The sequence below is a fragment of the Mauremys mutica genome, chromosome 15 (genome assembly GCF_020497125.1).
Source record: "Mauremys mutica isolate MM-2020 ecotype Southern chromosome 15, ASM2049712v1, whole genome shotgun sequence".
In the NCBI taxonomy this organism is placed as follows: Eukaryota; Metazoa; Chordata; order Testudines; family Geoemydidae; genus Mauremys; species Mauremys mutica.
Genome location: NC_059086.1, coordinates 37,294,215 through 37,304,414, shown reverse-complemented (window position 1 = coordinate 37,304,414; position 10,200 = coordinate 37,294,215). Strand labels below are relative to the sequence as shown.

Genomic DNA, 10,200 nt, shown 5'->3' with positions numbered 1-10,200 from the left:
GCTGGGTGCCCCCCAAACCTCCAGCCCCTGTTCCCACCTCCCACGCTGCCCTCAGGTCCCTCCCCCCAAAGAAACCCGGCCCCTCCCCAGGCAATCACTCCAAGGCAGAGTTAGCGTAGTGTCCTTTATCATAAACTTCGCAAGCACTTGCAGCTGAGCCAGATGCCCAGCAGGGAGATGGGGCCGGGCACCCTAAGCCAGGTTCCCCTGTGGCCCCCCGGTGCCGCCTCTGGCTCCAGGGGCCGTGGGGTGAAGGGCCCCCCCAGTGGAGTGAGAGCAGCATGCCCGGAGCCGCGCACTCCTCAGGGCAGACGGGATGGGGTATCTGATGCCAGCACCAGGGGGGGGCGGTGACTAAGCCAGATTCAGCGTGTGGGTCCTGCCCCCCCGGCGAGGCTGCTACGAACAGTCAGGATCTTTGGTATCTGCGGCATCACTCTGGGTTCAACCAGCCGCCGGATTCCTCCACGGCCCGGGACACGACCAGCAGCACTTCGCAGGGACCCTGGGACAGGAAATCCTGCAGGAAAGCCCTGCGGGGAGGGGCAAGGAGATGGGGGGGGGTCAGAGCAGCCCCTGCTTTGCACCCCTGTCTTACACATCTCGCCGCGCTCCTGCCCTGCACAGCCCCCTGGTCCATACACCCCTCGGGCCCCCTGGTCCATACACCCCTCCGGCCCCCTGGTCCATACACCCCTCCGGCCCAGCCCCTGTACAACCCCCCTCCAATCCCCTGCACCTCAGCTCTGCCCTCTGTACTCCGGCCACCCCTGCCCATGTCCCAGACCTGAGCTCTCCACACACCCACTCACTGCCCCCGATATACCAGCTCTCCGAGCCCTGCCCCTGCTTGTCCCCCATCCCCTCTTCCCCCCACATAGCACCATAGGGCTGGAAGGGACCTCGCGAGGGCTCCAGTCCAGTCCCCTGCACTCACAGCAGGACTAAATATTATCTAGACCGTCCCTGACAGGGGTTTGTCCAACCTGCTCTTAATCCCCAATGATGGAGATTCCACCACCTCCCTCGGTAATTTATTCCAGCGCTTAACCAGCCTGACAGGACGTTTTTCCTAATGTCCCAACCTAAACCGCCCTGGCTGCAGTTTAAGCCCGTTGCTTCTTGTCGGATCCTCAGAGGTTAAGAAGTTTTTCTCCCTCCTTCTTGTAACACCTTTTCCTGTACTTGCAAATTGTTCTCCCCATCCAGCGTCTCTTCTCCAGACTCCACAAACCCCCTTGTTTCAATCTCCCCCCACAGCTCCTGTTTTCTAGACTTTTCGTGGTGTTTGCTGCTCTTCTCTGGCCTTTCTCCATTCTGTCCCCCTCTCTCCTGCACCCAGAACAGGACCCCGTCCTCCAGCTGAGACCGGATCAGGGCGGAGCAGAGCGGAAGAATCACTCCTTGTGTCTGGCTTACAACGCTCCTGCTGATACAGCCCAGGAGGAGGTTTGGTTTTCTCGCAACAGCGTTAAACTGGTCACTCACCCCCAACCTCTCCCCCACCCGGGCGCCCCTCCCCACCCCCTGCCCGTCCCCCACACCTGAGCTCCCCCTCTCCGCCGACGCAGGCCGGGGCCTTCAGCTTGGAGTCCAGGTTGTAGTAGGTGCCCCCGACCTGGCGCACGGCGATCCAGTGCTTACGCCGCACAGGCAGCGACACGAAGCCCAGGGACACGTTGGAGGGCACGTTCACGATGAAGCCGTGCACCCGGCTCAGCGCCAGCTGCTCCAGGGGCCTGCCGGCGGGGAGGCAGAACCAGGGGTTACACCGAGACCGACGGGCTGGAGGGGTGGCTCCAGAGAAACAGCCAGAGGGGGAGACGATGGGTGGATACGCAGCGGGGAGGGGAAGGCAGACAGACAAGGAGAGGCACCGGGGCGGCAGGGAGCATCCTCCAGGCCCAGGGTATTTCAGGGCATGAGAACATAAGAACGGCCATATTGCATCAGAACAAAGGTCCTTCCAGCCCAGTGTCCTGTCTGCCAATGACAGGACACTGGGCTGTGGCCAATGCCAGGTGCCCCAGAGGCAGTGAACCTAACAGGTAATGATCAAGTGATCTCTCTCCTGCCATCCATCTCCACCCTCTGACAGACAGAGGCTGGGGACACCATTCCTTACCCAGCCTGGCTAATAGCCATTGATGGACTTAACCTCTGTGAATTTATCCAGTTCTCTTTTAAACCCTGTTCTAGTCCCGGCCTTCACAACCTCCTCAGGCAGGGAGTTCCACAGGCTGCCTGTGCGCTGTGCGAAGAAGAACTTCCTTTGATTTGTTTTAAACCTGCTGCTCGTTCATTTCATTGGGTGGCCCCTAGTTCTTGTATTATGGGAACCAGTAAATAACTTTTCCTTCTCCACTGTCTCCACATCACTCATGATTTTATAGACCTCTGTCATATCCCCCCTTCGGCTCCTCTTTTCCAAGCTGAAGAGTCCCAGCCTCTTTCATCTCTCCTCATACGGGACCCTCTCCAAACCCCGAATCATTTTAGTTGCCCTTTTCTGAACCTTTTCTAGTGCCAGTAGATCTTTTTTTGAGATGAGGAGACCACATCTGTACACAGTATTCGAGATGTGGGCGTACCATGGATTTATATAAGGGCAATGAGATATTCTCCGTCTTATTCTCTATCCCTTTTTTAATGATTCCTAACATCCTGTTTGCTTTTTTGGCTGCCTGTGCACACTGCGTGGACGTCTTCAGAGAACTATCCACGATGACTCCAAGATCTCTTTCCTGAGGGCAGACATTGGCCTCTCAACTAGGGTGACCAGATGTCCCAATGTTATAGGGACAGTCCTGATTTTGGGGCACTTTGTCTTATATAGGTGCCTATTACCCCCCCACTCCCTGTCCCAATATTTCACACTTGCCATCTGGTCACCCTACTCTCAGCGCCAGCTGGAGCCAAGGTGGGGTCTGCCCCAGCCTGCCCGCTGCCGCCGCAGCCCCGCCGCCTCCCTCTCTCTCACCGGCGCTTGTCCCACCAGATGGCCGCGAAGTCCAGGCTCTGCAGGGCCGCCATGATCACATTGACGTCGTAGTTGCCCGTGCCCAGGACGCTGCGATGCGGATTCAGCCGGGCGTCCGGCGCCAGCCTGGAGGGGAGAGACGGGTCCCAGTGAGTGACCCGGGGTGGGTTCGGGGCCAGGAGCCCCCGGTGCGGAGGGAGAGGGTGGGGTGGGAGCGCCCGGCGCGGAGGGGGGTGGGGGGGAGTGTGGGGTGCCAGGTGGGGCTAACACGGGGGGAGACGTGAGGAGGCAGGAGGCAGGCGAGGTGGGGGGTCCGTTGCGGGGGGGGGGGGGTCCGCCTGCCCCCTACCTCTTGCAGATCTCGTCGGCCGCCTCCTGGGTGAAGCGTCGCTCCTGCAGGACGTTGTTCAGGGCGTGGACGGCGCAGAGCTCCAGGCGCTGGCGCTCGTGGTACACGCCCGGCCCCCCGCCCGGCTCCGGCCCCCCGGACATCGCGCCCCCCAGCCTGGTGGGGGGGGGCGGCCTCACGGCGCGGCCCCGAGCCCGGCTGCCTGCAGCGGAGAGAGCGAGAGAGGCGGGGCTAGACCCGGGGGGGCCGCGACGCCCCCATGGCCAAGGGTCCCCCCCCGCCCCAGGGACCCCCCCCCCGCCAGGGCAGCGGCGCAGCCCCCGGGCCCCCCTCGGGTGGGGGGGGCAGCACGTGCCTGGACCCCCCCCCGCCAGGGCAGCCCCCTCCCCCCTGCATGGGGCCGCCCCCCCCCCGGACCCACCCTGGGGCTCCTGCTGCAGCCGGGGGGGCCCGTCATCCCCCGGGCCGGGGAACCTGAGACCGGATCCAGCTGTGGGGCACGGGGACCACAGCTCCCGGCATGCACCGCAGCTCCCGGTATGCACCGGGGCCAGGGCAGGGCAGTCCAGCTCCCAGCATGCACCGCGCACCACCGCTCCCGGCATGCAGCGGGGCCAAGGCAGCCCAGCTCCCGGCATGCCTTGCGCCAACGCGAACTATACCTCCCAGCATGCAATGGGGTCAAGGCAGAACGGCTCCCGACATGCCTTGCGCCAACACGAACTACAGCTCCCGGCATGCACCGGGACCAGGCCACACACCCCCAATAGCTCCCAGCATGCATAGGGGCAAATCAGCACGCTCCCAGCATGCACCGGGACCAGAGCATCACAGCTCCCATCCTGCCTCGCCGAACTACAACTCCCAGCATGCCCCAGGGCCAGAACAGCCCATCTCCCGGCATGCACCGCGCCAACACAAACTACAACTCCCAGCATGCACCGAGCCCCATGGCCCACAGCTCCCAGCATGCACTGTGCTATGAGTGACAGCTACGGTTACAGTCTGAGGGTCCCCCGCAAAAAAATGACCGTTCCCAGCATGCACCACTGACCTCAGTGACCCGGCCTGTGCCTGGCACGACAGGTCCCCGGCCCCCCCTTTCCTCCGGCCTGGGGCCCCCCCGTTCCCAGCCCCGCCAGGCCAGGAGTGGGGGGCGGGGATCTGTTTTCGGTGCCTCGCTGCGCCCGTCTCCAGGCCGCGTTTCCCCTCTGGCTCCTCCGAGTCGGGGGTCGCTGCTCTGTGCCCCCCCGCTGGGCCCTCTGACCCCCAGTCTCGTGCCGTGTCATTCTCTAGTTCCTGTGTTTGCTGCCCCCCAGCATGAAGCGGGGCTGGTTCCGCGCTTTGGGGGCCCTCCCCCTTTCCTTAGGGCCTAGGGGGACCAGATGTCCCCGATTTTATAGGGACAGGCCCGATATTTGGGGCTTTTTCATATATGGGCCCTTACCACCCCCCACCCCCTGTCCCGAATTTTCACACTTTCTAGCTGGTCGCTCTATTTTGGCCAGGCCTTGGCCCGTCCGTCCCATTACCCACAATCGGGCGGCGGAACGGGGCAGCCAGGGGGCCGCGGCTTTGCCCTCCCGTTTTTTACTGTCCATAAAGGGCGAGCGGCACAGGGGGGAGGGCGGAGAGGAGCAGGTGGGGGCAGAGTCTTGGGGGAAGGGGCAGCGTGAGGATGGGGGAACGGGGTCTTGGGGGGATGGGAGATGTCGGTGCGGCGCCTTGGGGGAAGGGGACACGGGGGGGGGCACGGTTCAGGTGCTGGTGGGCCCCCCACTTTTAGGGAGTTTCCATCGCTCCTGCTCACAATGGGTACAGCTCCCAGCATGCACCAGGCCCCACGCATGGAAAGCTTACAGCAGAACGCAGTGAACTTTATCTCCCAGCATGCAACAGGAACCTACGAACGAGGGCTCCCAGCTGCAAACACGCTACATGTGTCGTCCCGTCCCGTTCCGTCCCCCCCTCCACCCCATGCACCAGTCTACAGTGAACTACAGGAGAACCTCGCAGGGACGCACGCCCCGGGAACAGAGGTGGATTGTAACTCTGAAATGGCCGTAACTCTGAACAGGGTCCTTCTTGCCAAAGTTTACAACTGACCATTGACCTCCTAGTGCTTTGAAACTTTCCTCTGCAGAAGAAGAAGAAACAGGCTGCTTTTAACCCTGTTAACTGAAATGAAACAAGCCCAGAAACAGTTTCCTCGCCTCGTCAAATCTTTCTCTTTTTTTAAACTTTCCCTTTAGTCGTTGTAGTCGTTTACATTGAACACAGGACTGTACTGGCTTTGTCGGTTTGTCTCTGCGGCTGTTGCATGACTGCGTAGGTCCGGTTCCCAAGGACGGGGTGTGGTTAGGGTGACCAGATGTCCCGATTTTATAGGGACAGTCCAGATTTTGGGGTCTCTCCCTTATATAGGCTCCTTTTATCCCCCATCCCGTCCCGATTTCTCACACTTGCTGTCTGGTCACCCTAGGTGTTGTTGACCAGTCAGTTCATCACGCGGGTGTTCATAACGCTGAGGTTCTACTGTACCGTTCCCGTCATAACCCAAAAGCAACAGTCGACATCAGTCTCTGCAGGAGTGGGTTACATACCCTGTGATTCCCACTCAGCTCCTGGGAGCAAGAACTACACCCTCCATCATGCCTCTGGGGCCAAGTATGAAAGATTTCCCACCATTTCTCCCTGCCACCCTGCCCTTTAATGATCTCTTTGTCAGAGGGGCCCCCTCCCCGGCAACACACACTACCAGCCCCACTGGCTTCAGCCGGGTCCCTCCGGCCCCGAACCAGCATCAGCACAAAACGACGTGCCCTCGGTGGCCCTGGCAGGCTGCGGGGGAAATGAGAAGGGGAGGTCAGAGGGGCTGATCTGTGGGGCCCAGGCCCTCCCCACCTTCTTCAGGAGAGCCCCCAGCCTGCAACCCAGTTACCCCATGGAGAGCTCCCAGCCCAGGGTACCTCACCCCCCCACAGAAGACACCTTGGCTCAGGCGTTAGTCGGTCCCTGCAGCCCCTAGTGGCAGCTGCACTCCCCAGGTCTGGGGGACCCCCCCCCACCGCAGTGGTGGCCCCCAGGAGTCGCCCAGGGCTCAGTCTGTCCCAGCAGGTAGATTCCCGCCCCCCCCCATACACACCCAAGAGCGCCCCCACCCCCACTTACCCAGCAGGCTGCTCCAGAAAGAAGGGAAGGTAGCCGCCCCGGTGACCGCTCCGGGGGAGGCCGGGTTCCTGCGGCTGGTGGTGACTGTGAAGGCCTGGTCCCTGCACTCGCCGGACGGGCCGGTCACCTCCACCTCCACCACATGCCAGTCAGGGAGGCTGTGGGGACGGGAGGGCAGGGAGGTCAGTGGGGGGGACCAAGCTGGGGGAAAGAGAAATGGAGGGGGGGATGCAAGGATCAGGGCAGGGAGTGGCACTGACCTGGCTGGAGGGGAGCAGGGAACTGGGGGGATGCATGGAGCAGGGAACTAGGGGTTGCAGGGAGCAGGAATGGGGGGTGCAGGGAGCAGGGAACTGGGAGGGGTTCAGGGATTGGAGGCAGCAGGGAACTGGGGGATGCAGAGAGCAGGGATGTGGGGGATGCAGGGAGCAGGGAATTGGGAGGGGTGCAGGGATCAGAGGGAGCAGGAAACTGTGGGGGTGCCGGGAGCAGGGAGGGGGGGGTGCAGGGAGCAGGGAACTGGGAGGAGTGCAGGGATTGGAGGGAGCAGGGAACTGGGGGATGCAGGGAGCAGGGATGGGGGTGCAGGGAGCAGGAAGCTGGGGGTGCAGGGAACTAGCGGGGTGCAGAGAGCAGGGATGTGGGTGCAGGGATTGGAGGGAGCAGGGATGGGGGTGCAGGGATTGGAGGGATGGGGGGAGCAGGGATGGGAGGATGCAGGGAGCAGGAAGCTGGGGGGTGCAGGGAACTAGCGGGGTGCAGAGAGCAGGGATGTGGGGGATGCAGGGAGCAGGGATGGGGGTGCAGGGATTGGAGGGATGGGGGGGAGCAGGGATGGGGGTGCAGGGATTGGAGGGAGCAGGGATGGGGGTGCAGGGATTGGAGGGATGGGGGGTGCAGGGATGTGGGGGATGCAGGGAGCAGGGAGCAGGGATGGGGGTGCAGGGATTGGAGGGATGGGGAGGAGCAGGGATGGGGGATGCAGGGAGCAGGGAGCAGGGATGGGGGTGCAGGGATTGGAGGGATGGGGGGGAGCAGGGATGGGGGATGCAGGGAGCAGGGAGCAGGGATGGGGGTGCAGGGATGGGAGGATGCAGGGAGCAGGGCACTGTGGGGGTGCACTAACCCGGGGTCAGCAATGAGGCACCCCTGGACCCCGTCGAAGCCCAGGCTGGGGGCGGCCATGCAAGCGGCCGCCATGGTGTTGACGTTGTTGGGGGCCAGGGGGCAGAGGCCCCGCACGGGCCCCTCGTACAGCACGGCCCGCACGGCCCCCAGCCGCTCCCTCAGCGCCCCCTCCAGCCGGAAGCTGTCCGGGTGCTTGACCATGGTCACCTTCAGGCCCTGGAAAGCGACGTCGGAGAGTCAGCCCTGGGGGTGGGGGGCAGGGTCTGTCCCCAGGAGAGCAGAGGCAGCTCCTTGTCACTGTCCCTCGCCCCACACCAGGGTCCACGCCCCCCCGGCAGGCCCGAGACCCCCACCTGCAGCACGCCCCTGTCATCCATCCGCTGGATGTCCTCGCCGCCCCACAGCGCCCCCCGGGGCACGTACAGCGTGTGCCCCCCACGCCGGGCAGCTTCCCGCAGCCGCATCTCCGTGGCCTGGTCAGCCAGCGCCGTGGGGGAACCCACCTGGGGGGGGGGGAAGAAACCTGGTCACGGGGAAGCTGCAGGCTCTGAGCCAGGACCCCCCACACACACACATACACCGCAGCCCCCCACCCGGGCACCCTCACTCCCCTTGGCACCCGCCTGCCCGCAGAGTACGTCCCTGCCCACTGCCACCCCGTCCCCCAAGCCATCCCCTGCATGGCACCCTCACAGCCCCAGGGCGGCCCCCAAGCCCGGCCCCTGGGGTTCCCGCACCCCCGGCAGGGCCCCGTGCTGTGCCCGCTCCATGCCACCTCGCCCCGGGTACCCGCTGCCGAGCCCTCACCATGAAGTCTGCCCCGGACAGGAAGGAGGCGCCGTGGTCCCGGACCACGCAGGGATGAGCCACTTCCACCACCAGATCCACCGCGCTGCAGGGACACGAGACAGTGACCGGGGGGCACAGTAACCCTGGCACTGCCCGGGCTGGGCTCAGGCAGGAGCCACAGGGTCCCAGGGGCCAGGTCCTGCAGCTGGGAGGGGGAGGGCACTCACCGCTCGGGGAACCGGCCCAGGCCCTGCAGCTGGGGGGGGTGTCACTCACCGCTCGGGGAACCGGCCCAGGCCCTGCAGCTGGGGGGGGGGGGTCACTCACCGCTCAGGGCACCGGCCCAGGCCCTGCAGCTGGGGGGGGGGGGTCACTCACTGCTCGGGGAACCGGCCCAGGCCCTGCAGCTGGGGGGGGGGGGTCACTCACTGCTCAGGGAACCGGCCCAGCTCCTGCAGCTGGGGGGGGGATCACGCACTGCTCGGGGAACCGGCCCAGGCCCTGCAGCTGGGGGGGGGGGGGTCACTCACTGCTCAGGGAACCGGCCCAGGCCCTGCAGCTGGGGTGGGGGGGTCACTCACCGCTCGGGGAACCGGCCCAGGCCCTGCAGCTGGGGGGGGGGGGGGCACACACCGCTCGGGGAACCGGCCCAGGCCCTGCAGCTGGGGGGGGGGGGGTCACTCACTGCTCGGGGAACCGGCCCAGGCCCTGCAGCTGGGGGGGGTGTCACTCACCGCTCGGGGAACCGGCCCAGGCCCTGCAGCTGGGGGGGGGGGGTCACTCACCGCTCGGGGAACCGGTCCAGCTCCTGCAGCTGGAGGGGAACCGGCACCTTCCCCTGCAGCTTCCCCGCGTCCCGGTTCCAGACGAAGGCGAGTTCCAGGCCGTGCCGGGGTCCCTCGTCCTGGAGTCTCTGCACCAGATACTGGCCTAGGGCGAGGAGGGGGCTTGGCTGACGTGGCCGGGAACCCCAGACGTCCGTACACCCAACTGGTGTACACCACACACACCAGGACAAGGCCCCTCGGGGGGGGGGGAGCTGCCCCCCACCAGGCCCAGGATTCTTGCAGCAGGTGCTGTGGTGCTGCCCACAACGCCCCCCCCGCCTGTCTTTCCCTCCTCACCCCCATTTCAGTGCCCCGAGCCAGCCCCCCTCTGTCCAGCCCCCTGCCAGGGAAGCAGCAGCCCCCCAGCCCTGGCCGAGTCCCAATCCCCCCGGGAAGCAATGGGGGGGGGGTGTTTACCACGTACCCAAATGCCCAAAGCCCACGATCCCGACCTTCCGCCTGGCCAGCCCGTCGCACATCCTGGCCCGCGACACAAGGACAAGCAGGGGGGGGGGGGATGGGGAGCGTCACGCCGGCCCCACGGAGCGGGGGGGTGGGGGGGTGTCACTGTTCGGGGAGGGGGGGGACGCCGGGGCCCAACACACGGCCCTTGTGCGCCAGTCCCAGCAGAGCAGAGCAGGCGACACAATCAGGGTGGGGCTGGCTCGCGGGGGGGGGGGGATGACCGGTCCCAGTGCCAGGCCGGCAGGACGGGGTCCCGGCTACCCCAATATCCGTCTAGCCCCAGGCACACCCGGCGCTCTGGCCCTCCCGCCCCCGCCCCACCCAGCTGCTGTCCGGCCGGCCCAGGTCGCGGGTGCTGTGCCGGCAGGATCGGGGCCGCCCCCCTCCCCACCCGAAGCCAGAGCGGCTCCTGGGCCCCAGCGACCTTCGGTCCCACTCGCCCTTGGGAGAAGTTAATGGTCAACCCGGAGCGTTTAACCCTTTGTGGGGTG

At 65.1% G+C, this 10,200-nt stretch overlaps 2 protein-coding genes across 2 annotated transcripts; both read right to left on the bottom strand.

Moving 5' to 3' along the window:
• Positions 1–110: 110 nt before the first annotated feature.
• JOSD2 (Josephin domain containing 2) lies at positions 111–3,949 on the bottom strand. Its single transcript, XM_044989295.1, has 5 exons — positions 3,751–3,949; positions 3,330–3,531; positions 2,981–3,106; positions 1,545–1,739; positions 111–533 (listed from the first exon to the last, which is right to left on the bottom strand). The coding sequence occupies exons 1-5, from the start codon at positions 3,932–3,934 to the stop codon at positions 434–436; spliced, it is 807 nt and encodes a 268-aa protein (XP_044845230.1). The 5' UTR covers positions 3,935–3,949; the 3' UTR covers positions 111–433.
• A 1,540-nt stretch (positions 3,950–5,489) lies between these two features.
• ASPDH (aspartate dehydrogenase domain containing) lies at positions 5,490–9,755 on the bottom strand. The gene is made up of 7 exons (XM_044989294.1): positions 9,669–9,755; positions 9,203–9,347; positions 8,436–8,520; positions 7,982–8,131; positions 7,627–7,844; positions 6,501–6,658; positions 5,490–6,170 (listed from the first exon to the last, which is right to left on the bottom strand). The coding sequence occupies exons 1-7, from the start codon at positions 9,721–9,723 to the stop codon at positions 6,133–6,135; spliced, it is 849 nt and encodes a 282-aa protein (XP_044845229.1). The 5' UTR covers positions 9,724–9,755; the 3' UTR covers positions 5,490–6,132.
• Positions 9,756–10,200: the final 445 nt, after the last annotated feature.

Excerpts from the sequence above, each read along its gene's own strand:
- JOSD2 (XM_044989295.1), bottom strand. The coding sequence starts at position 3,934 with ATGCCGGGAGCGGTGGTGCGCGGTGCATGCTGGGAGCTGGACTGCCCT. Across the intron at positions 3,107-3,329 it reads GCCGACGAGATCTGCAAGAG|GCTGGCGCCGGACGCCCGGC; the intron begins GTAGGGGGCAGG and ends TCTCCCCTCCAG. Across the intron at positions 534-1,544 it reads GGCGGAGAGGGGGAGCTCAG|GGCTTTCCTGCAGGATTTCC; the intron begins GTGTGGGGGACG and ends CCCTCCCCGCAG.
- ASPDH (XM_044989294.1), bottom strand. The coding sequence starts at position 9,723 with ATGTGCGACGGGCTGGCCAGGCGGAAGGTCGGGATCGTGGGCTTTGGG. Across the intron at positions 8,521-9,202 it reads CTGGACCGGTTCCCCGAGCG|CGCGGTGGATCTGGTGGTGG; the intron begins GTGAGTGACCCC and ends GTGTCCCTGCAG. Across the intron at positions 6,171-6,500 it reads TTTCTGGAGCAGCCTGCTGG|CCTGCCAGGGCCACCGAGGG; the intron begins GTAAGTGGGGGT and ends TTTCCCCCGCAG.